General features: G+C 39.7%; 1 protein-coding gene across 1 annotated transcript; it reads left to right on the forward strand.

Annotated features, from left to right (window-relative positions):
• The first annotated feature begins 12,522 nt into the window (after positions 1-12,522).
• Positions 12,523-24,593, forward strand: CPO (carboxypeptidase O). Its single transcript, XM_084893012.1, has 9 exons — positions 12,523-12,613; positions 13,159-13,258; positions 15,023-15,124; positions 16,027-16,131; positions 17,207-17,317; positions 18,911-19,001; positions 20,054-20,256; positions 23,358-23,442; positions 24,286-24,593. Exons 2-9 carry the CDS (start codon positions 13,250-13,252, stop codon positions 24,546-24,548), a joined length of 969 nt encoding a protein of 322 aa, XP_084749138.1. The 5' UTR covers positions 12,523-12,613; positions 13,159-13,249; the 3' UTR covers positions 24,549-24,593.
• The last annotated feature ends 1,112 nt before the right edge of the window (positions 24,594-25,705 follow it).

Raw genomic sequence — 25,705 nt, forward strand, 5'->3', positions numbered from 1 at the left:
AACTGGAGAGCATTATGCTAAGCAAGATAAATATCACATGATCTCATTGATTTGTGGAATATAATGAACAACATAAACTGATGAACAAAAATACATCCAGAGACAGAGAAGCATCAATTAGACTGTCAAAACTCAGAGGGAAGGCAGGAGAGGGTAGAGGGAAGTGGGGGAGATCAACCAAAGGACTTGTATGCATGCATATAAGCATAACCAATGAACACAGACACCAGGGAGGTGAGGGTACGAGCTAAGGAGAGGGAGGGGGTAATGGGGGAATAAGGACACATATGTAATACCTTAATAAATAAAGAAAAAACAAACAAAAATCAAATAGGACCCCTATAAACTTTCTTTATAGCTCTATAATTTTCTTAACATTTTAAAATAATCCCCATTAAAATAACATGGCATCCTTCTAGGGAGTTACAGAAATGCTAATCGAAGCAAGAAGGACATGGAAAAGTTAGGAATATCAGATACCTTTCACTGACAATAGTGTTTCCATGCATGGAGATAACAAGTATGAGTCTTATGAAATTTCATGTTCTCTGTGTACAAGTGTAGAATTGAACTTTTCAAATGTATTTGGGTTTATCAAACCCCATAATAATTTTAGAAACAAATATTTTTTGCATATAAAACTAATCTCAATTTATAAAATAAAGTAGGAGTCTCTCTTCTATCCTTTCACAGAGAGATAGGGAACTTCACAAGAATATGAAAATAAGAATTACATTAAATTAGGGATTTATTATATAAGAAGTAAATTTTGCTGGAAAATGTTCTTATTTTATAAACAGAAAGTTAGGATTATATAGATTACCAGAGGCCCAGTGCACAGATTCTTGCACCAGTGGGGTCCCTTAGCCTGACCTACGTCCTCTCGCAATCTAAGACCCTTCAGAGGATGTTAGACTGCCCAAGGGATGTAGCAGTGCAGAAAGCAGCAGGCAGCCATGGAGGATTCTGAGTCAGGGTCAGGAGCTGCTCCTGCTCATCCCAGATCAGCTAGGCCTGCCACTGCATTGAGTGTCGGCCCCCTGGTGGTCAGGTGCATCATAGCTATTGGTTGACAGGTCATTTGGTCATTCAGTTGCTTAGGCTTTTATGTGTATAAATATGCAATTTATTTTAGCAGCTAAGATATAGTTTATTTTCAATGGATGCTGCACTTCAAAAATCTGTTTCTCTAGTAAATATAAAACTCAGAACCCTCCTCCCTCCCACCCACCTTTAGGTAAACCCTCTCATGAACTTCACAATAACATTTTTCATGGCAAAAGAGAGAAAAGTTCTGCATTTTTCTGTTTAGGGGTTTGGTTTTTCTCTCTGTGCAGTGTGGTTATAATATAGGAATAATCCTGTGGAGAACTATAATCTAGTTACGGATCCTTGTTATTAGTGTCAGTGATAATTACACCACATATTTTAATGTTTCTTTTTTACAATCTTCAGAAGGATTTCACATGCATTATCTCATTTAATATGCCACACGAGTCTGAGTGGGAGGCCAGACAGGTATAATTGTTTTTGAAGAAAGACAGGCGAAATTTGCCCCAAATGACTTGGCTGGTAAATGGTAGAACCAGAATTAGAACCTAAGGCTTCTAATTTCTAACCCTGAGCTCTACACTTGACCCATCTAACATTGCACCGAGGTCCTGATGATGAAGGTAATAATCTTTAAAGATCTTGCTAAATATAGTACACAGAAATGAGAAGGTATAGGGCAACGAACCTGGGCCAAAACCCAAAGAAGGAAGCCTGCTCTAATTGTGCTGCCTTTCCTTTATATGTTTCCCCCCAGTTGAACCTGGATATAATTGACATACAATATTGTGTAAGTCTATGGTGAACAATATTTTGGTACATGTGTATATTGTGAAATGATTAGTGCCATGGCACCTCCAACATGTTACATAATTACCATTTCTTTTTTTTTTGTGGTGAAAACATTCAAGATCTACTCTCTTAGTAACATTAAAGTAGAAAACACAGTATTATGAACTATAGTCACCATAGTGGACATAATCGGTTATTTGTCTTTTAATTGGAAGTTTGTTTCTTTTGACCAATATCTCCCCAATTTCCCCCACTCCCAATCCCCTGGTAATCATCAGTCTATTCTGTTTCTTTGAGTTTGGCTTTTAGAGATGCCAAAGGGAGAAGATGCCACATCCAAGTAAGGTCATACACATTGGTCTTAATCTCTAGGACTTATTTCATTTAGCGTAATGCTCTCAAGGTCCATCTATGTTGTCACAAGTGGCAGAATTTCCTTCTTGTTGTGGCTGGGAATATACATATATAATCTTTCTTATCCATTCATCTGTTGAAGGCACACTTAGGTTGTTTCCGTATCTTTTGCCAAGTATATTTTAGAGACCGATAGAAGCAGAGCCCAAAATAATAATCCTCTTTATCAAGTTTTCCAGGGTGATGAATCAGAAGTGTTCTTTTTGAAAATTTTATGGTGGCTGATGCTGAATGAGATATTATCTAACTAGGAGAGAGATGGAAAAGTATCCAAAGGGCTAATTCCCAAGCCAATTCCCTTCCCACACCTTGGTTTTATGCCCATATCCCCACTGTAGGCAGGTTTCTGGGGTTTTTGGAAGAAATCCAAGCTCCTCTCTGATACCTCGTCAGTCTCCTTATCCTCCTGCCTGCACTCCTGGCACTTGAGAGCATGTATTTCTTCCCTGTTCCTCTTTCCTGTTCCCCTGATAATCTAAATAGAAAATATTTTAGCACAGAAAAACAAAGAACAAAGTTTATCATCTCCACAAAAGGTTGTGGTCCCTGACACACAGTACTGGAAACACAGTGGACAGGGCAAACTAGCAATGAGATAGAAACCACTTTTTTTTTTTTTTTCCTTAGCCAACTGATATAGTGTGCTATTTATCTAGTGTGCGATTTTCTAGTTTGCTGGCTGTGTTTTGGAACCTGTTAAGGGCCTGGCCATGAAGGATTAACCCTGTTCTTCCAAAGCTCAGTTTTGTTTTTGCATCTAATTGTCCACAAAGTCCAGAAAGATCCCTCTGACTCAAGGCCAATCATATTCACTTATTTTCATTTGCCCTGGAGTCTGTTTCGTGTGTTGGCTGGATCATCTGAGTAGCAGATGCTAAGATGGAGTTGGAAGTGAAAGAGATTTACAGGGGCTAGTCCTTGTGAGAGATAAAAGAGAGAGGAAGCAGGAGGAGGCAAAGAGAACCTTCAGACCATGACACAGGGCTGACATCTGTTAAAGAAAAGGGGAAGAGAGAAGGATTGGGCTGGAAGAGACTGTGATGCATGTCTAAGAAGGTTGCTCAGAGGAGAACCCTGCCTGGGTACAATGGTTTGCCCCTGCACTCAACCAATTCTGTGCTCAGTCATTGGAGGATGTCCAGGTGGCCTCTAGTCTCAGCCTGAATATTGAGTCAGATTCTGAAGGCACCAATGGCCAGGGAGAGTCATCCGTTTCTTTCTTAAAAGTAGGTCTCAGTGGGGGCACTTCCATAACTGCCACAGCTGGGCAAAGATGTGCACAGAAATCTAAGTGCCTAGCGGTATTTGTGAGAGGCTAGATCTAGCCAATGGATTTATGCTATCTTACAGGAGCATGACAGAGATTCATGCATCCACCCATGCATTCATGAATCCACCCATTTATTGCCTGAGATGGTAGCAGACTGTCAGAACAAGAGCCTATCCTTGGTGCAGTGTCAGAAACCAAATTTAGATTTTGCATCTTCTTCCACAAAAGCCATTATCTCTGAATGACCATCAGTCTGCTATCTCCACCCAATCTGCTGCCATCCCTGCTCGTCACAAGTCTACTTATTACACATCTGAGACCAAGCTCTTCCCCACATCCTAATCTCTGCAAGCTTGACACATCTCTTTCTTGAGTCTTATTGATACTTTGCACCCCTAGAAGGACTATGTCAGGTCTTACCTCTTTGATTCAATATTCTAGGTATAAAAGGTACATGGCAAAAGATGAAGTTTACTGCAATGTCCTTGAGTTCAGGGTCAATGAGAATCGCTAAGGAGCAGCAGAGGTGGTGAGCTGGCTTGGCAGTGTGCCTAACTACTCTTAAGTCACTGAAACTTGGTTGCAAAATGACCTTGGCCTTTGGTAATAATATTTCACAGCAGCCTATCTCCAACTGATATGGACACCAGCCATGAGAAGTCATGGGCATCATTGAGAGAGCTTATTATTGTACAGGGCAAAGATAGCGGGATTATCTAGGGCTTGGCAGGTAATTAAAAGAGGTTGATTTTTCAAGCAAATATTCCTGCCAAATAAGAATTTAATTTTCCTCAAAGTCAGCAGTCTCTAAGGCTCTTTTATATATTTCACCCTATTACCTACTCTGTCAAAAAACACGGGTCTCACTTTAATAGGTACCAATTCAGACACCTGTCCTCCCCCCACCTTTTTTCTTCTTCTTTAGAGAACAGTGTTTACATTTTAGCAAACCTTCACTGTGTAGCTTAAAGAACCACATGTGTTTGTAGGCATTCTCTCAAGTAGTTTAGAGAACATAAAACTTGCAGTAATATTATTGGGAGTAAATTTTATTGGTATAGCTTTAAAACACAATCAAGTAAAAACAAGAATTCCATTAGTAGTTGAATATTGTAATAATGGAGTTGAGAATAAATTTTACTGCTATAGGAACTATAAAACAGCAATAATAAAAAACATGGTTATTGTGAATAAATTGTGTTGAGATGACTAACTAGAAAGCCATAAAACACAACGATAAGGAATAAGCTAATCACCAGGAAAGATGTGATGATAACTCACCCTTGTTAGTGAAGAGCTCATGGTTCCAGTTCACTGGCCCCGAGTTCTCCAGGTTGCTGCTCACATTCCATAAGCTGGCAGAAAGATAATCTTTGGACAGTTGGCTGGCAGGAGACTTCATAGTTCAGTGAAATTGGACACGGGGTTAGAAGAAAATCCAATTTTCAGTGACTGTTAGAAAAACCCTTGTGTAGTAATGCCCACTTTCCTCACAACACACTTAAAAAGTTATTTGCAGGTTTCTACTAGCAGTTTGTGTTATTTGACCGTGCATTTTCAGACATTTCTTGTTTTTATTTATGTTTTTCTCTTTAGAATAGCTGTATGGGATTACATGTCTTTAAGGGGGGAGGGACTATTCAACCTTGCTTTGTATTTAAATTGCCCATACATTGCTCTGCCCTGAGTCCCTCTTGGCCCCCTTTCAGTTAACAGGAGAATGAATAGAAAGCACCCTCAATTCTTCTGTTCCACTCTCCCTCTATGGAACCCACATCGCCATTAAAACTCCCTTCGGAGTAATAAATACTGTCCTGTCCCTAAGCTTTGGAGAGGGGAAGATTATCCTCAGTGTTACATTTTACCTCCATTCTGAATATCCTCAAAATTCAAATTCAAGATTTCCAAATGGATTGTATCCCAAGAGGATGGTGGAAGACCATAACAATACAGTTTCCTTTAAGGTGTCATTCACCTATGTCCATGGTCGCCAAACTGCAGCTCGCGAGCCGCATGTGGCTCTTTGGCCCCTTGAGTATGCCTCTTCCACAAAATGTCAAGGCCTGGGCGAGTCTATTTTGAAGGTGTTAGAAGAAGTTTAAGTTTAAAAAATTTGGCTCTCTAAAGAAATTTCAATCGTTGGATTGATGATATTTGGCTCTGTTGACTAATGAGTTTGCCAACCACTGACCTATGTGGATAGAGTTTTCTATCCTCATTGACTCCACTCTCTCACTTCCCTTTCCTTCCTTAACCAACTCCAGTCAGGCTTTGGTCCCTACCACATGCCACATGCTGACTTAAGTTGATCTTTTCAAGGTCTCCAGGAACCTCTATACTGTTGGGTAAGATTGCTAGTGATTAGTCATCTGACTCAACTTCACAGGCCCTGTTGGTAACTCACTTTTTTAAATGCTCTCTTCACTTGGCTTCTGGGTCACAACCATCTCTCACTTCTCCACCTACCTCACTAGCTGTTCTTTCTCAATTTCCACTGCTCAAGTCCATTCTTCTGCCAAGACCTCTAAATGTTAGAATGACTCAAAGATCAGTCTTTGTTTTTTTCCTTCTAGGTGAGCTCACAACCCTGATGAGCTCCTCCTTGTGGCTTCAAGCACCATTTCTTACATGCCGAAGTCACACATTTATGTTCCTTGCTCCACTCCCCTCTGCATGCCAGCCTGCTGGAGTTGCCGCCCCCTTGACAATACTCTGGTGTCTAATAAGCATCTCAAACTTTTTCTTTTCATCCCCTCAAACCCACCCATTCCTCGATGTTCCCTATTTCATAAAAATTCACCACAATTCTCTCCATTTCTTGGCCACCACATCAAAGTGTTTTCCTTGAGTTTCTTAATTTTCTCACATTTTCTTATTTATCCCATAAGGAAATTTGTTGGTCTACTTCTAAAATAAATTCTCAATGTGACCATGTCTCAGCATTTCACCATGACTGGCTAGCCTGAGTCTCCATCATCTTTCCCCTGGAAGGTTATTGTACCTTCCCAACTGGTCTTTCTGTTTCCATCCTTATCCTTCTCTTGCCTTCTCTCTATGTAACACCCAGAATGATCTTCTAAAATATAAATCAAAACATTTCCAATGATTTCTCAGAATAAAATCATGGTTTCCACAAGACCTGATCCTTGCCTATCTCCCTGACTGCATGTTTCATCACTCTCTCTGGCTCAAACACTGGCTTCCTTCCAGGTACTCAATCACATCAACCTCGTTTCGTCCCTAGGATCCCTACACAGGCCATCCCCTTTAGCTAGAATACTTGTTTCTATAGCTCTTTGCAATAACTACATCATTTAGAACTTAACTCAAAAACTGTCATAGTCAAGTCTTTCTATCTCCATCTACTCTTGACTCATGAACATCCTCTATCACTTTAATTTTATTCCTTTTACTTAAAATTGTATTATTTGTTTGTATAGTTGTTTATTGTTCTCTCACCTCAACTGTGATTTCCAGAATGGCAGATAATCTGTCTACTTCATTCATCTTTGTATGCATTCATCTTCATCCTAGTGCCTGGCATATAGTGAGTACTCATTGCATTTTTATAGGATGAATGAATTGATGAATATAGGGAAAAGAATTTAAACTGGACCATCAAATGCCAAGGACTCCATTTAAATCTTGGACTTTTCTGCACTGAATTGTACCTTGGTCAATTAGACTTTTAGCAGAAACCTTAACCTGAGCCGTTACTTGTGCCAGTCACTGTTTGAAATTCAAGGATATCCTGGGTTTGTTTGAAAGCATGCCGGGTTGTCTGATAAAGTCCTTTATGTGAGAGGAGTATGTGGGAAAATCCACTTGATAAAGGATTTTAAACATTCTTTGTTTAGATTTGGAGAGTTCTGGTTTTGCTTAAGAAGCTGGTCATGTGGTCTATCAGAACCAGAGAAGGCATTTGACCCCAAATAACACCTTGAATTCCAGAGGGGAATGGAGATCCTGATTAATAATCATGCCCACCATGACCAGAGCAGGAAGCATAACACCTATTATGCCCAGCGACCTTGTGAAGTAAATGGTTGAAGTGGTGAGCTTCTGAATTCAGGTGATGCAGATTCCTAGAAACAAGGAAAAAACTTCTTTCTGGTGGAGCCAAAGTCTTGTGTAAATTTGGCTTAATAGGAGAAATGAAAAATTAAATGGTAGCATTTTTCCCTATTAAAGAAAGAAACTGTTTGAGGGACATGATGGAGTTAATGAAGCCAGTGCTCACGTATGTTTCTGCTGAGATATCCACTTGTCTTATCTTTATTGTGGGAGCCAATCCCTTCATTCTCAGAGGCACTTGATCCATTGACCTGCGGGAGAGGCCTAGAGTTTTCTAGCTCTGTCTGCAGAAGAATGAAGCCTCTACTTGGGACCCTTTACCTCTTGGGGATCCTGGTCCCTGGAGGGCTGGGATATGATAGGTGAGTGGGAAGTGGGAAGAGGGACTGACTATTGTGATTTATGGTCTAAATGGAAACTTTTTTTCAAGATAAATACAGCTGGATTCTCCCTACCCCAACACACCACCATAAGATGAAAATAATAAAGAACACTGAACTTTCATCATTAAACATTATTCTAATAATCTTTAAATAAATGAATACATATCTAATAAACATTTCATAGCACAATGTATGCTAAATGCCAATAGAAATATGTTTTGTGGTTGAGAAAAGGGAATTAGAGTAAAAATTCTATATCCCTCATTTACATAGTTTCTCATTAGTAAATTACATTATTGTAATTAATTAAAAAATGCTTAAAATGTCTAAAACTACCAAATAATTTCACTAAGAGATGATTACTGTTAATATTTCTGAATAGCTTTATAGCTATTTATGTATTTATAATACTATTATGAAATTTTTTCTGTTAAATTGTATGATAAAAATTTTCCTATGACACTTACAATTCATTGAAAACACATTACAATTGATAGTAGTATTCCATCCTTGTTACCTTTTAGAATATTTATTTGCGTTCTACTTTGTTATTTTCACAAATAATACCATTATAAGCATCCAGCTATAGCAATTTTTTTTTTTTGCAAAACTTTGAATATTTTCTTAATATAAGTTATAAAAATTGTAATTACTGGGTCAGGAGCTGAGAAAATTGTAAGAATCTTGCTGCACATTGCCAAAGTGCCTTCTAGAAAAGTTGCATCAATCTACACTTCCAGCAATGGTATGATAGTGCTTTGTAAGTGTTTGCCAATTTGATAATTAAAAATACTACATATGACCTATTTTACATTTTGTTGATTTAATGAAGTTAAATATTTTGTCTTGTTTATTGCTCATTTTATTAGTTTATAAATTGCGCTTTCGTGCACATTTTTGTGTGTTTTCTTATTCACAATGAATCATAACTTCTGTAAATATATATTTTTAAACTTTGTGTGTGTAGTATAGTTTTCATATAAATTATTATTTCTCTTGTTCATACATAACCCAGTATTTTGTTCATTTGGTATACCTCATCAAAGATTGTGTAGTTATAAAGTGTTTCCTTTTTTCTTTCAGGATTAAAATAATCTTGAACTAAACTTACTCTCACAGAACAAGATTTTTTTGCTAAGACCATCTCTCTGACCTCAACTTAGCCCTTAGCTTCATAGACAGTTTTATTTCAGATATAGAGAGTCCAGGATTTTTTGTGATGTCAAGATCTATTTGAACATTGGCTTCTTATTTTTTCCATCAGTTTACTTAGTTTCATATAGAGACTGCATTTATCTTTCCTCCTAAGATTATTTCTTTACTAAAGGCCCAATGCACAAAATTCATGCAAGGGGCTTGGCCCTCACAGCCCCAGCTTCATGCAGAAGGTCGTTTGGAAGGTAGTTTGGCTATCCAGTCTAATTAGAATATTATGCTTTTATTATTATTATAGATAATTTATAGGCAAAGACTCTTACAGTTTTTATAAGGCTTTGACAGAAAATAAAATCATATTTCTTAAACATATTAAGAGCCTTAAAACTTACACATTTGTTGACCTAGTATTCTTGCTTCTGCAAATCTGGACTGAAAAATAAACAACAGTATGGAAAGAATTTATGCACTGGGATATAGCCTCACTTATAATATAAACTAGAGTCCCAGTGCATGAAATTGGTGCACTGATAGGGTCCCTAGGCCAGGCTGGCAATCAGGGCCAATCAGGGCCATCTGGCTGCTGATCAGGGCCTTCTTTCATTCCAACTAACCCCTGGTGGTCAGCGCACATTATAGCAAGCAATTGGTTTCCCAGTCAAACTCCTGTAGGGACAATTTGCATATTAGGTTTTTATATATATAGATATCTTATTAAATATTATAATACTTGGAAACATCCTAAATGTACATATTAGGTTATATAAATATTGACATATATAAGAATGAAATATTCATCCTTTAGAATCATATCTAATAAAAAAGTAATATGCAAATTGACCATCACTCCAACACATAAGATGGCCTCCCCCATGTGCACACAAAATGACTGCCACAATATGACCAGCAGGGGAGGGCAGTTGGGAGGAACCAGGCCTGCAAAGGAGGGCAGTTTTGGGTGATCAGGTCTGCATGGAAGGGCAGTTGGGAGGGACCAGGCCTACAAGGGAGGGCAGTTGTGGGTGATCAGGTCTGCAGGGGAGGACAGTTGGGAGGGACCAGGCCTGCAGGGGAGGGCAATTGGCGGTGATCAGGCCTGCAGGAGAGGGCAGTTAGGGGAAATCAGGCTGGCAGGGGAGTGGTTAGGGGGTGATCTGGCTGGCAGGCAGAAGCTGTTAGGGGCAATCAGGCAGGCAGGCAGGTGAGTGGTTGGGAGCCAGCAGTCCTGGATTGTGAGAGGGATTTCCCAGATTGGAGAGGATGCAGGCTGAGCTGAGGGACACACACACACATACACACACACACACACCCATGCATGAATTTTGTGTGCTGGGCCTCTAGTAATGATTATGAAAAAATTTCATAGCATAGGAAAATGCATGCTTTTTGCTAAAGGAAGGATGCTGAGTATAAAATGTAATGAAATACTTAGAAAAATATAAGAAAAAATATGCACCAAAATGGTAGGTGCATCTTTGTTGGGGATGTTTTTCCTTTCCTTGAACTATTCTTTATTTTTCAAATATTATACAAGGAAAATGCAGTAAAGCATTTACTTAAAATAATGATCGCCAAGCCCAGGTTAAATTATGGAATTGTTTGAGCTCAGGCAGGGGACTCAGAGAGGACAGTTCCAATAGATAGCTCCTTACGACTACACTTGAGGAAAACATTTCAAATCTGATGATTTACCCTAATGGGCTGTTTTCATATTCATTCCTATTTGTTAATATAAAATAATGTCCATTTTTATACATTTCTTACCAACTCAAAATATAGATTAGCTGACATTTTTAAACTCTTTATTCACTATGCCTGGTGTAATGATGGTCAACAAAATCTACAATTAGCCGAAACTGGTTTGGCTCAGTGGTAGAGCGTCGGTCTGTGGACTGAAAGGTCCCAGGTTCGATTCCGGTCAAGGGCATATACCTTGGTTGCAGGCACGTCCCCAGTAGGGGGCATGCAAGAGGCAGCTGATTGATGATTCTCTCTCATCGATGTTTCTAACTCTCTATCCCTCTCTCTTCCTCTCTGCAAAAAATCAATAAAAATATATATTTTTTAAAAAATCTACAATTAGCAAAGATCATGAGGTTTGTAATCTTTCTTTAAGATTATCTCATATATAACACATTCTTCCGATAAAAGTATGCATCTGTAGAAATCATTGGGACTTAGGCAATATAAACCAAATGCCTTGAAAATACTCATTCTCTTAGACCTATTAATTCTTCTTGGAATGTAGCTCAAAGAAATAATCAGAAGTGAGCAAAATGACTTATGAAAAAAGTCATTAAGTCCAGCATTACTAGCAGAAAAAAGAAAAAGGGAACTAGCTTTACTATCCAGCACAGATGATAATATTTAAATAAATAATGCTATGCAATATATCCTTACAATTAAATATTAGTCATTAAATATGTTTATAAAGAGTTTTCATGGGTTGGAGGTAATGTCTCTGGTAGAATACAGAATACAAAGAAGTGAATAAAAAATTAAATATAGATATAATCTGTACTGTGTTTAAGAAAAAAAATATTCACAGATAAAAGACTGACTAGAAATATGTCAAAATATCAACAGTGTTTAACAGAGATAGGACTATTGAAGATTATTTTTTTCTCTTTTCTATTTCTCTCCTTTTTTTCTTCTATATGTTAATTTTGTAAGCAGGGAAAAAACAGTTTGAAAATACTTTGCTAGTAAAAGACTTATGAGACCATTCCTTACTAAGTATGTAAAATACAAAATTTGCCTCAATATTCATTAATAGTGATTTTTTTTTTGCTTCTTTATACATTCCAGTCAAAATTTCATCAGACATTCTTTGATCTTCAATATTTATTAATAATGTACCCCAAAGGATCAGTTTCTCTTAGACATTTATTAATTCTTATTCAAAAAGAATACACAAAGTATGATAATCTTTTCATTTGATAGGTGAGATAAGACTAGTGATAATTTGGGGGATTAGCTAGCTTTTTCCGTTCCTCTCTACATGTATTATGCATCACCCAAGAAACTGCATAGAAGTGGGGAACTGCCTGCTCTACATAAACAGTTCAGACATTGCCTGACATAAGTATTTGGATTTGTGCAGTTAAAGTATTGTGTTTCATGTAAAAGTGATAAGCACTTTTAATATCAGAGCTATTCACTTAAATTCCAGACAGTTTACTTTTCTGCATATTTCATGGACCCAGTCATTCAATGTCAGGCTTAGGAAACAACAAGCTCACATATTTAGCAGACCTTTGCCGGGGGAGCCAAACATTGGTGTTTGTGCATGTCCAATACCTTTCATTTGTCCCTTCTATAGAGTTGCCAGGGAATGCTAGCCCCATTGAAACAGGAATTCACCAGGGACCAGCCCCTGCTGTTCAGGGTACTCCTCTCCTCTCCTACCACAGAGAGGACAGCTGTGATAGAGAAACACCCAAACATTTGCTGAACTATATGAAGGAAGAAACAGGTTGCTCTGACAGTGACCCACCCCCCACCCCTCCCCAACTCAACACTGTAGTGAAAGCATTGTCAGTGATGTCATTTCCCCGGAGGACATGACAGGCAGGACAACTAGTGCCAGGAGCGAGGAAGGGGAGGGCCGAAAAGATATCTTTCTCATTTGCTTCATTCACTCTCCTCTCCCCATTCCAAAAAAAACACTACAATTATTTTTTAGGGGCCTGATCATGCAAATACCATATACCATTTTGCTCTCTTCCTAGTTCAAATCACAGATAACACAATTTAAAAAAATAGACTAATAAATGTTTCATGCCTATTTTTTAGGATATAATAAAAGTATAAGTTAGCCCATGTAACAAAATCTTTAGAAAGAAAGAAAGAAAAAAAACACCAGGAACCTGGGATCATAGTGTTTACCTGAAGGAGATAAATGGCTTTTATCCACCAGATGTTGTGCAATGCTTTCTACTATCTTTTCCACCCATCTTCCAACCCTCATGATACCCCAGTTTCTTCCCTGATTTCGGTCTGCCTTTCTTCCCTTTGCAGGTCCCAAGCACAACACAGACAAGAGGTTGTGGACAAGACAGCAACTCCATGGAGCAACTTGGAGACCTATCCCTATAACAGATACCACCCCATGGGGGAGGTGAGCAAGGACACCTGGCAGGGGTTGGTGGTGGGCACAACCTACTTTAGGATGGGTGAGGATGGTTCACTGTTCATATCCATTGACTAGAGAGGCTCAAAATATGAGATGGAGATTTGCCTGGGCATTGTGGTCAAGGAATTCCCAAAGATTACGTGCCCGCCCCCCCTCCGACCCCCCCCCCCCCCTGATATCTCCAACACACACACACATACACACACACACATATCAACTATCACCATTGAAACTATAGATCCTGGTACTCTGAAAGAAAAAGGCAAATCAACAGCAAAAAGAAAAAGGAAGAAAAGAACATACCCACTAGTTTTTTTTAGTGTGAACATGGACCAGAATGAACTCTTATTCTTGCCTATCAATTCTTAGCCACTTTAAGCAGGGCAAGGCAATGTGTATATGGGTGTGGGATTTGGGGTGGAGAAGCCTTCTGACTTGTGATTAGTTGAAAATGTGATATTTCTTCTAGGATGCAAGAGGCAGACTCAGCAGTTCTTTAGGGAAGAAAACATTTATTTATTTATTTTAAAAAAATATATTTTATTGATTTTGTACAGAGAGGAAGGGAGAGAGATAGAGAGTTAGAAACATCGATGAGAGAGAGAGTCATCGATCAGCTGCCTCTTGCACACCCCCTACTGGGGATGTGCCCGCAACCAAGGTACATGCCCTTGACCGGAATCGAACCCGGGTCCCTTCAGTCCCCAAGCCGACGCTCTATCCATTGAGCCAAACCGGTTTCGGCAAGGGAAGAAAACATTTAAATAAAATATTTGTATTGCTACTAAGATAAATTTGGTGATTTCCAAAACTAGTTACAGTAAAACATTAGCTACTATGCATTCAATAGTGTGGGGTTGGGGGAAGGGAAGGGAGAGTATGTGTGACATTATGCAAAACTTTTTTGAAGTATACACTTTAAAAAACAGAATTGTGGGATAAAAGGATATGCACATCTAAATTTTTATATAAATATACAAGTTGCCCTTCAAACAGGCTTTACCACTATTTTTTCTATATTTGGGAATATGTTAATATTTTCCAGACATTTTTTTCAGATAGTACAAGAAAAACTTTAAAGTATGGGAGGTATCCTACCACATCCTGATGACTGTTTAATGTTTTATGCTTGTGAACTCCAGTCACTTTTATAGAACCCCGAGTTATTGACTGACAAGGCAAAAATGTAAGACCCTTCTTTTCTAAGCATGGTGTAAAACTTGTAATTAAATCAATGTCCATTCAGGTCTGCCCAGTCTAATCTAAATGATTAAATTGAGCATGATTAGAAACTTCTGTTGGTATATTCTATGAAGGGCTTACCCAGCTCTTCTCTGGATCAGGAGACATTAGCAAAGGATATTGTTGAGATCCATAGAGTCTGAAGAAAATTCCACAAAATAAGCCTGACCTTAAATTTCCGGCATGATTGGGTGTCACATGGAAGCTAAGTCTCCTGGCCTTTTGAAGGATGTGTTATTGTTACAATGTTCCTGAAGTTCTCAGTAACTTCTTTGTAAAGTTCAATAGAGTATCTTAAGACTTATGGCAGAGCAGTACTTTAAAGAATATGGGAGAGGGTAGGTACTAATTTATTGGTTTCATATTTTATCTTGCTTAGCACATAGCTGTTGGAATGTAGAGCAAAGAGTACAGAATGCGGTATCTTAATGAAAGAAGCCGTTATCTTAATTAGAGGTGAGCAAACCGTCTTCTGATTGATAGCTGCAATCCTCCCCACTGTTTCAGATCTATCAGTGGATGAGCCTGATAAGGGAGAAGTACACGGAAGTGGTGACACAGCATTTCCTGGGAATGACCTATGAGGCGCGGCCCATGTATTATTTGAAGGTGAGTGAGAAGGCTGAGAATTGCCTCACTGAGGAAGAGGGGTTTCTCCCACCGAATCCAGGAATATCTGTTTACTATTCAAGCAGCTCTAGTCAGAAATGTAGATAAGGTCAAAGGAGGCAATGCAGAAAGATGGCCTTTTCCACCTCACGCTGGACTTTTAAAATTCAAAACTCTAAAGGCATTGATTATCTGGCTGGAATCGAGTTCTAGGGTAAAGAGAATTTGCCAATAGGAAGGCCCAGAAATAGAAGAAGAGCTCAGTCCTTTGATGCGTCCACGTTAGGCCTCCCTCATTCCCACTGAGACTGAGGAACTCAGAATCCTCGGTCCCAGAGCTGGGCAGGGCCTTAGACATTTTGGCTGAGGCCTGGCTCTGTGAGGGCCCGGGTACTTCCATGCCTGCACAGAGGTGGGAGAGAACGGACTCTGTAAGGGAAAATCCCACTCATACGTCAGCCAGAGCCCATTCACCTTCCATGTGTATCTTGAGTTTTTAAAATATATAGTGTTCTTTCAAAAAATATTTAATAATCATAGAAAATCTTTAATTTGGTTCTTTCATTTTATAATAGAGGAAACCAAAACCCAGAGAGGTGAAGTAACTTGTGCAAGGTCCACACAGCCAGAAAATAGCATAGCCAGGGGGAGAACCCAATCTCCAGCCTCCCTATCTGGCTTTTGGTGGGGGACCTGAGGACTCAGCATGGTTCTAAGCACAGCAGCCAAGGTCACAGACAGGCGAGCAAGAGTTGCTGAGGAAGTCATATTGTGTGTATCTCTGCCAGCATGCTTGAAACCACGCAGCGGAGTAAGAAAGGGAATAAAAATCTGATAACTTTGCATGGTGGCTTACAATCATAAGTGACTATTTGGTAATAGAGCACGGATGTTCCCTCCAGATTAGCCAACCATCCAGTAACCACAAGAAGATCATCTGGATGGACTGTGGAATTCACGCCAGGGAATGGATTGCCCCTGCTTTTTGCCAATGGTTTGTGAGAGAGGTAAGTGTCTTTAGCTTCCTCATGATGGTTAACTACCCCACAAAATACCTGTCATGTCTTGGCTATGTAGAAAGCCTGCTTCATTCACATGTTGGCATGGCAACTCTCTACTGAGCTACTCCTTCCCCCAAGGGAAATGGAATTAATAAGTATCTGCCTTGAACAGTGAGGTATTCTGATTTTTTTTGCAGTACACTCAAAATTATTTTTATTGGAAGACAAACATATCTAAATGCAGAAGAAACGATGTCTTGGAAGTCAGAGATGACTGAACCATGGTTCTGCCTTTTCAAATAGTCTTGGGCAAATTTTCTAACACTAGAACTCCTACTTTTTCACCTGTGAAAGGGGCATAAAATGACTATTTCAGGGATCTGTTGTGTGGATTAAGAGAGTAGCATATGAAAAATACCTAGCACAATTAAATTTTGTTTATTACCTATACCCCACCCTTGAAGGGAATAATGAACCTTTAAAAATAATATAGATAGAGTAGCATTGATCACACCATCAAACCTCAGAGGGAAGGTAAGGGAGGATGGGGATAAAGGGGAGAGATCAACCAAAAACACTTGTATGCATGTATATAAGCCTAACCAATGGACACAGACACCAGGGACTGAAGTGTCCCAGGTTTGATTCCGGTCAAGGGCACACGCCTGGGTTGTGGGCTCGATCCCCAATAGGGGGCATGCAGGAGGCAGCTGATCAATGATTTCTCTCTCATAATTGATGTTTCTGTCTCTCTCTTCCTCTCCCTTCCTCTCTGAAATCAATAAAAATATGTTTAAAAAAGAAATACCAGTTCCCAGGCTCCACCTCAGACATAGTGACTTTGGAATGGGGGAGCAGGAAGGGGTAGAGCAGGAAATCTGTGTTGTAACAAGTTCTCCAGGCGATTATGATGCACTACTGGTGTTTGAGAATCACCACCATAACCAAGAGGCTACTGAGGCAGATTGGAGAGTAGAGGTTGTAGTCATCTCTTATGATTACATTAAAATCACTTTAAAGATTAAAAGAGAAAAGACCTCTTCCTAGGATGTTTCCAAATGTTTCTCTCTTACATTTCCAGATCCTACAAAACTATCAAGACAACTCAAGGATAAGAAGGCTCCTGAAGAAGCTGGACTTCTACGTACTTCCAGTGCTTAACATAGATGGCTATATCTACAGCTGGACAACTGTGAGTACATTGAGTTTGGTCCTGGGAAGAGTTCATAAACTAGATATTGACTCAGGTTCATTTTTCTGATCTCAGTCGTTGAGTTATAAAAGGTTTTGTGGTCATGCAAAGAAACAAATGCTGTTTGAGATAAAACTCAACAATCTAAGATATTTAAGCCAACAATCTAATGTCAACACTGAAGAAGTGTAAGTCCAACATATTTTGTTTTATTTTGTTTGACATATTTCCAGTTTTTTCAGCCAGACAAATTTTCTCTAACTCCATCACCTTGAAGTTTGTGAGTTGCCTGCCACTTGATTGGGTTTATCCTATATAATAAAAGTCTAAGTGGCACCATCCATGACATCATCTCAAGATGGCCGCCACAAGATAGCTGCCATGAGATGGCCTGCAGGGGAGGGCAGTTGGGGGCAAACAGGCCAGCAGGGGAGGGCAATTGGGGGTGATCAGGCTGGCAGGGAAGGGCAGTTGGGGGTGACCAGGCCAGCAGGGGAGGGCAGTTGAAGAGAACCAGGCTTGCAGGGGAGGGAGTTGAAGAGAACCAGGCTTGCAGGGGAGGGCAGTTGGGGACGATTGGGCTGGCAGGGAGGACAGTTCAGGGTGATCAGGCTGCAGGGGAGTAGTTAGGGCGTGATCAGGCTGGCAGGCAGAAGCGGTTAGGGGCAATCCAGCAGGCAGGCAGGAGAGTGGTTAAGAGACAGCAGTCCCGGATTGTAAAAGAAATGTCCAACTACAGGTTTAGGCTCAATCCCATAGGGATCTCAAATTGGAGAGTGTGCAGGCTGGGCTGAGGGACACATGCACAAATTTCATGCCCCAGGCCCCTAGTATTGGTATAAAATTCCTACATCACCTTGTTTCCACCTCTAGCAGCACGAGGGACACAATGATGTGTAAATACTAACCGAGCCTTCATTTTTTTTATTGTGATCATTCACATTGGGGGCAAACTTTCCATAAAGCTTTTCATTTAGTGGACAAATTCCTCATAATAATGCTTCTAAAGCATGTTTATTCCACAAATAAGATCCCCTGTTTCTAGAGAATATTCATTCCTGCCCAGCCTCCTGCACTCACTATCCCCAAGGTCCCTCATGGGACCCCCATATCTGCAATAGCCTTTCGCCCAGTATGGGAACGAAGCCCTTCCCTCTGAGCTTGTCTGGCGAAACGTGTCTTTATCCTCATCTCCACGCATCAGTCTTCTGCTTCCAAAGCTGTGCAGAGACCGACTCTGATACATCTGGAACAGCCTTGCTCCATCTGCCGAGCTATTTCCCTTTCATCCTGTATCACTTGGACCTAAAAAAAATGATTCTCTGATCACATCCACCAAGCACTGCTAATATGCTCGTGAGGAAAATGCTAAACGACTCCCTCCAATTTGGAGTTTTACAATATTCCTGCTATTGGGGGTTGGTAGCCTATCTGTAAGACTAAATATTACACGTGCAAGCTTCATCATGTTAAAGGCAAGTTCTCCCAGACAATCCTAGGAATAATTTTTCCTATTTGAGGACCACCCATCATTACTAACACTGTGACTGATGAGACCTTAGAATGACAACATCTCTATGTTCCTCTGTACAGGATCGGCTTTGGAGGAAATCCCGTTCATCCCATAATAATGGCACATGTTTTGGGACAGATCTCAACCGAAATTTCAATGTATCCTGGTGTAGTAAGTATATGTTCAGTAGATAAATTGATGGAGGAAAAATGGAGACGCTATGAAAGAGGTGAATTACCAGAGATATAACTTTTGGAAAGAAACATCTAAGCTTGCTAAGATTCCTGTTCTGTGTATTCCCTCTAAACTTTAGAGTGTAAAGGGATGATATTAAAAAGTAGCAACATTCAAGCACAGGACTGTCTTCAAGGGAGGTTGGCTAACCCAGGGTAAGGAAGACCTAGACCAGTGTCACTATGTTTGAAACCCGTTGCTTCGTTTCAAAAATATATGAATTATCATAAAGAGAAGAAATAGCAGAGAACGAACCTTGCAGTTTATTTTACAGCAGGAGGGCAAACATAAGCAAGGAAAACATTTTCTTCTCCTGAAGCCATATTCAGGTTTCTGAATCTCAACATGCCCAGTGAATAGGAAGAAAATAATGAGGTAGAAATGGTTAAGAGCAGTCCGGATTAAAAAAACAAATGATAAGAGTTAAAATTCAGACTTAGTGACTGTGTGATCTTGGAAAAATTGCTTCACTTCCCTGTTTGAGTTTCCTCTTATTTAAATGTGGCCCATAGTAATACCACCCTATCTGAAGATTGTTGTCAGGATTAAATGAGATGCCACATAGGACTTGCAAAATAGCTCTAAGGAGACTCCAAGCAGTAGGACAGTGAGGGAGAAACTTAGGCCAACAAGACTATGTCAGAGTCTGACCTTAGGAACCTGAGAACTGGTTTCCAACCATGTGTTCCATGATCCAGCACAAGTTTAAGTTCATGATGACCGAAAATGCCCTTCCATCGTACATCTTCCTTCCCAGGCCACGTGAGCATGGGTTGATTTCTACACCCAAATGTCAGCCCTTCTGCCTTTCTGAGTTCCTCCTTGAATGATGATCCAAGTTGACTCATTTAACCGGAACTAACTGAGACGAGCAAGATCAAGCCCCGAGTCCACCCTCAGGTGCCCTGAGTAAGGATGAGTCCTCACCCTTTGTGGGCTCTAAACAGATTATGATGCCTTTCTTCCTTGTGTTTCCCTGTATATTCCAGGTATTGGAGCATCTAAGAACTGCGCAGATTTAACATTCTGTGGGACAGAGCCAGTGTCTGAACCTGAAACTAAGGCTGTTTCCAGCTTGATAGAGAGCAAGAAAAAGGACATTCTCTGCTTCCTGACCATACACTCGCATGGGCAGCTCATTCTCCTGCCTTATGGCTACACCCAAAACAAACCCAGTAACTACGGAGAACTGGTAAGACCAGAGTAGAGTATCCAAGGTGTTAGCGGAGAAACCACAGTAGAGCTCCTGCTTTTCTTTCCCTGATTTCCGTATCCTAGATTTTTGGCTCCAGCCCTGCTTGTTCTCTCTGTTCTTTCTTATTTTATCTCTCCTGCTTTTTACACCTTGCTAGCCGCCTGCTGGGAAGGCTTCGGGTTAAATGCCGCTCTACTTTCATTAATTAACTACCTGTTTCACAAAATGTCAAGTTGGGAGACATCTTAGGTATTCGTCTCTAATATAAATGAGATGATTATGTTAATAATCTGCAGGAACGTGCTCTCATTGTTGCCAATTCTCTGGATGCTCCGTTCGGCAATTATGGCTTTTGAACCGTGCTTTACAGAACTCGCCAGCTGTGAATGGAATATGGTGCATCTGAAATAACATGGCTAAATACTATCTGCGCTCTTCTCTGCTAGACACAATGCTTTGTTTTCCTCTAAATGTGTGCCTCTAGTACTTGCCTAGGAGCATGGTAAGGGGAAGTGCCAGCGGAACCCAGGCCGGGGCAGGGAAAGTGAGCATCATTTTTAAACAGTTATGTATTCAAATTATTATGCAACTGATCTCTGAAACTTTTTCTCTTGCGTAACTGAAACTGAATACCCATTAAACAAAAGTCCCTGACCTTTGGCTCCTGGAAATCACCATGCTTCTTTCTTTTTTTGTGAGTTTGATTACTCTAGATACCTCATATCCTTGGAATCATACATTATCAGTCTTTTTGTGACTGGTTTATTTCACTTCGCATGATGTTCATTCATGTTATATCATATATCAAAATTTGCTTCCTTTTTAAGGTTGAATCATATTATATTGTATGTATAGAACACATTTTCTTTGTCTGTTTACCTATCAATGGACATCTGAATTGTTTTCACTTTTTGGCTATTTTGAAAAATGCTACTATGAACATAGGAGTACAATATCTCCTGAAATCTCACTTTCAGTCTTTTTGGGCATATAACCAGAAGTGAATGCAGCATATGGTAATTCTATTTTTATTTTTTTTTTGAGGAACCATCAAACTGGTTTCCATAGCAGTGACACCATTTTCCATTCCCATCAACAGTGTGCAAGGGTTCCAAATTTTCCACATTCTGACCACCACTTGTTATTTTATGCTTTTCTTTTTTATTTTTTTAAACAAATTATCCGTTATCAATACATACCAGGATGGATGGGAACTAAGCTTACTCCATTCTTAACATCACAGAGGCCTGTGTGCCCATGAGTTCTCTCACACATCCTGTCCCTCTCCCACTGGAGCATGGCCCATAAAACACCCTGGGCAGAAAAAACAAAAACAAAAAACACACTATAGAGCTTTGCTGAAGGGAGACTTTCCCCCAGGAGTCAAAAATATCTAGCAGTACTCCAATATCTTTCTTTCAATGTTTTCGGACAGTTGTACTACATGATCATTTTGCAAGATTTGGGAATAATGAACATTTGCCTTGGACTTTACAATTTACAAAGAGATTTTACAGCCATTCTCCCATCTGACCCTTAATACAATATAATAAGTTCACTTTTGAGATGTAGAATTGAGACATTGAGTTAGTTCTGATATCAGAGCTCCTATAGACAGTGAGTGGTGGAGACAGAGCTGGAACACACGTCTTCATTCTCCAGAGGTCACCATTCATTTGACTGCCTCACACTGGCTCAGAGTGTCTACAACTTCTAGGAATTGTATCCCTTTAGATTCTTATTCCACTGTGTCCTATTTCTCCCTCACTTCTTGGCCCTAAAAGTTTCATCTCTTCGTTTAAGAAGTCTGCAGAACAGGGATTTCAGATGAGAAGCCCAGAACCCTCCTTATTCTCTGATTTCTGTGGAATTTGTCATGGCTGTCTACTTTCTACTGAAAGGGATCTGTGACAAACACAAATGAACCACCAAAGACAGGCCATTGTAGATCTTTGATGGGACAGGCCTTGCACTAGCAGAGAAAAAGAGGCCCATTTTACCCCAGTATTTTTCTAGGGAATTTCAGTCCCTTCTTGGCTCAGCAAAACAGATACTACGTGACCATTTTGCAAGTTTTGTGATGCTGATTGGCCATCTGGTTACAGTCCTCTGGCCATAGGCTAGAGGGGGCAAGTAGTTAAGAGGGCCTTATACCCCTGAGTTCACCAATCCTGGAAGGTAATTAATGCTAAGCTGGGAATTATTGACAACCTTTTAGTACTATGTGCAGAAATTAGTACACTGAGTTAATTCTGTATCTCTTACGGGTCTCAGGTGCTGAAGAGTTAGCATGAACATACATCTCAATAATTTTCAATAAAAAGACAGTATCAAAATTTTCCCACCTTTTCTCAACCTAACTGAAACTATGGTTTTAGGTTCTTATGAGTAAGCTTTGATAAAGTGCACGCAGACACAGAATCAAGACAACTGTTCAAGGAAGGTTTCACTTCTACTATTATTTACAGCTACCGAGTCTGGTAATCAATCTCTATATATTTGCAAAACAAAAAATGTGTAGAAATCACGATAAATATTATGCCTCATGATAGACAAGTTGGCAGTAGTTATGTAGAGGAAACATGACTATATATAGCCCTGTTCTAAACTGCTCTGAAATTAGAATAGCTATAAGAATTCTAATGTTTCAGGTGTTGACATTCTTTCCATTTGAACTCTTCCCATACCAATCCTGAATCCTATCTCAAACTCCATCCTCCCACACACATGCCATGGCCTTAATCAATCACCTTAGAAAACTATTGTCATAGTTTATTTCATAGGTAATACAACTGACATAAGATGATGGCACTGGCAATAAAACTTGGAAGTAACTATTTGAAAAAAAGAGTAAAAAAATGATTTTACATATGTTTGGAGGAACATGATAAGCCAGAAATATGAAAATCCCTCACTTATTGGGTTTGAATGTTGTTGAGTCTGAAGTACCAGCAGACTACCTAGGTATAGATGTCCAATCGGAAGTGAGAAAGATGGTCTGGAACTCTCAAGATGGATTTGGATAAAATACCAAACTCTCTGGATTTTATATTTTATTTTTAACACCAGATATCTGTCTTTGCATTTCCCACCTCCAGATCCAAGTTGGACAGAAGGCAGCAAATGCACTGAAAGCAAAGCATGGAACCAATTATAGAGTTGGATCGAGTATAGATATTTTATGTGAGTATCTTTTTTTCGCTTCTTCAATAGTCTCTGAGGCACAAAAGAAGTCCGTGGACTTTGGGGAATGGGATGGACGGAAGAGGGAGAGAAGAGTTCCTCAACAGGAATTTCTACAAATAAAAATGACCCAAGATAAAAGGAAGTCTGTTCCAATCCAGAATTATATTCTCTAGGGATAAGGTGTGAACTCAAAGAAAAATTAATATGCTGGCTAAGACCAGAACTTCCCCTGGCTTCAGTTAAAAAGAACTGGCAGGGAGAAGACACAGGAGTTAGCAGGAAGGACGTTTTCCAGTGATGCTTGGTCAGTTGATTCAGTTCCCAGAGAACCCATCAGGCGAAGAAAACAGCAGGTGGGCCTAGAGAGAAGATCTAAAAAAGGAAAGAATTTAGTTGAAAGAAGTGTGCACTGGTTTTCTCCACTGCCACCCACCTCCTCCTCCACCAAGGAGAGGACCACCTAGATAGTATTTGCATAATATTTTCCTGATGGTCAATTTGTTCTTATTCCTTTATATGTCAGTGTCCTCTTGTCTTAACATATTAGATGGTCCAATCTTTGATGTAGCTCAGAAACTTTAACCAAAACTTTTCTATGTGCGAGGCATAATCCTAGGTGCTGTGGAAGGGGGAGGAGGGAAATATAGGAGGTCAAATAAGATGTAATTACTGCCCTACAGGGGCTTAATGTCAAGGAGAGGGAGAAGACAGCTATCCATGACACCTTCACATGGAGTTGTTTGTTTTATTTTGATTGAACCTTTATCCCAGAAAGGGCTTATAGAAATCTGTGCTTTCACTATACAATTTCTAACTCTGCCTTCATGTTTTCATTTGTAGATGCCACATCAGGGTCTTCAAGAGACTGGGCTCGAGACATTGGGATCCCCTTCTCATACACATTTGAGCTGAGAGACAATGGTACATACGGGTTTGTTCTGCCAGAAGCTCAGATTCAAGCTACCTGCGAGGAAACCATGGAGGCTGTGCTCTCCATCCTGGATGATGTGTATGAGAAATACTGGTACTCAAACAGTGCTGGAAAAGTGACATCAACCACTGCGGTGCTGAGCCTGCTGATGTCCTTCAGGTCTCTTTTCTAAGAACATCCCACCCAGGCCTGCTCAGTCCCAGTGACCTCATATGGCCAGAGAGGAACCAAATAATTTAACTAAAAATGCTTTCTATTTCAATAAAGATAAGTCATGTTTGAATTGTAATGTTTGGTTTGCTCATCATTAATTTTTTTATTACTTAAAAAGACTATAATATTAGTTAGTTATTGCAACAGTAATGCTGCAAACTAAACCACGCTAAAACTCAATGGCTCGTGAATCTATGGGTCAATTAGGGTCAGCTCTGCTGATTTTGGCTGTGTTCACTTATATGTCTGTGGTCAGTTTTAGGCAGCTGCCCTGGGATTTAGAGATTTTTTTTTTCCTATTTAAAATTTTTGAAAATTTGCTTGTGCCTTCAAAAAAAATATATTCTATAATCAGAAGAAAAGTTATGTAATTCTTCTATATAGCTGTTGCTTGTTTTGTTTTTTATTTACTTAAATTTTTTTAAAGAATCTACTGAGTAGGTTTTGCTAAACTCTAGGGTTATAATGATAAGGTGGACATAGTTCCTGTTTTCTTAGAATTCCTATCCCAATGGGGGTGGTAGCCATAAATAATTGGAATGGACACACTGTTGCAGCTCAGGAGGCCATAATAATCTCAAACACAAGTAAATAAACTAAATATTGAAGCTTGTGACAGGTACTATGAAGGAAATGATGAGTAATTAGAGAGGTGAGCAAGGGCCAGATTGTATGTTTACAGGTACACAGGCATTTAATTGTGCTATCTTGTCCTATTAAATCACAAGTGTTCTTAAGGTGGCATCATTTCCTATGCGACACCTTGAAATGGTGCTAAGCGTTGTCAGGCTTTGAACAAGTGTTGGAGCTGTGACTGACTGACAGGGCTTCCTTGGATGTTCAGTCACCCATTTCCAAATTTCCTTGTTGGTCACAGTCACAATACACTCCTTGGTTGTAACCCTTTTATTGCCTTTCTTTGTCTTCTTTATTTCTTCGCATTTTGCCTTGTGTGGCTGATAAGGGTCAGGAAGGAAAATGTCAGGGGCAATGAGGCTTAATGAATCAGAGACCAGCTATTTACATAAAAATGCCAACTCCACAACCATAGTATTGTCAGGAGAAAAGGGGTTGGGTTTCTTCAATGGTCAGCCAGGAGAGAAGGAAGAAGTGTGG

The sequence above is a fragment of the Pipistrellus hanaki genome, assembly GCF_964339955.1.
Source record: "Pipistrellus hanaki genome assembly, chromosome: 8".
NCBI classification, from domain to species: domain Eukaryota; kingdom Metazoa; phylum Chordata; class Mammalia; order Chiroptera; family Vespertilionidae; genus Pipistrellus; species Pipistrellus hanaki.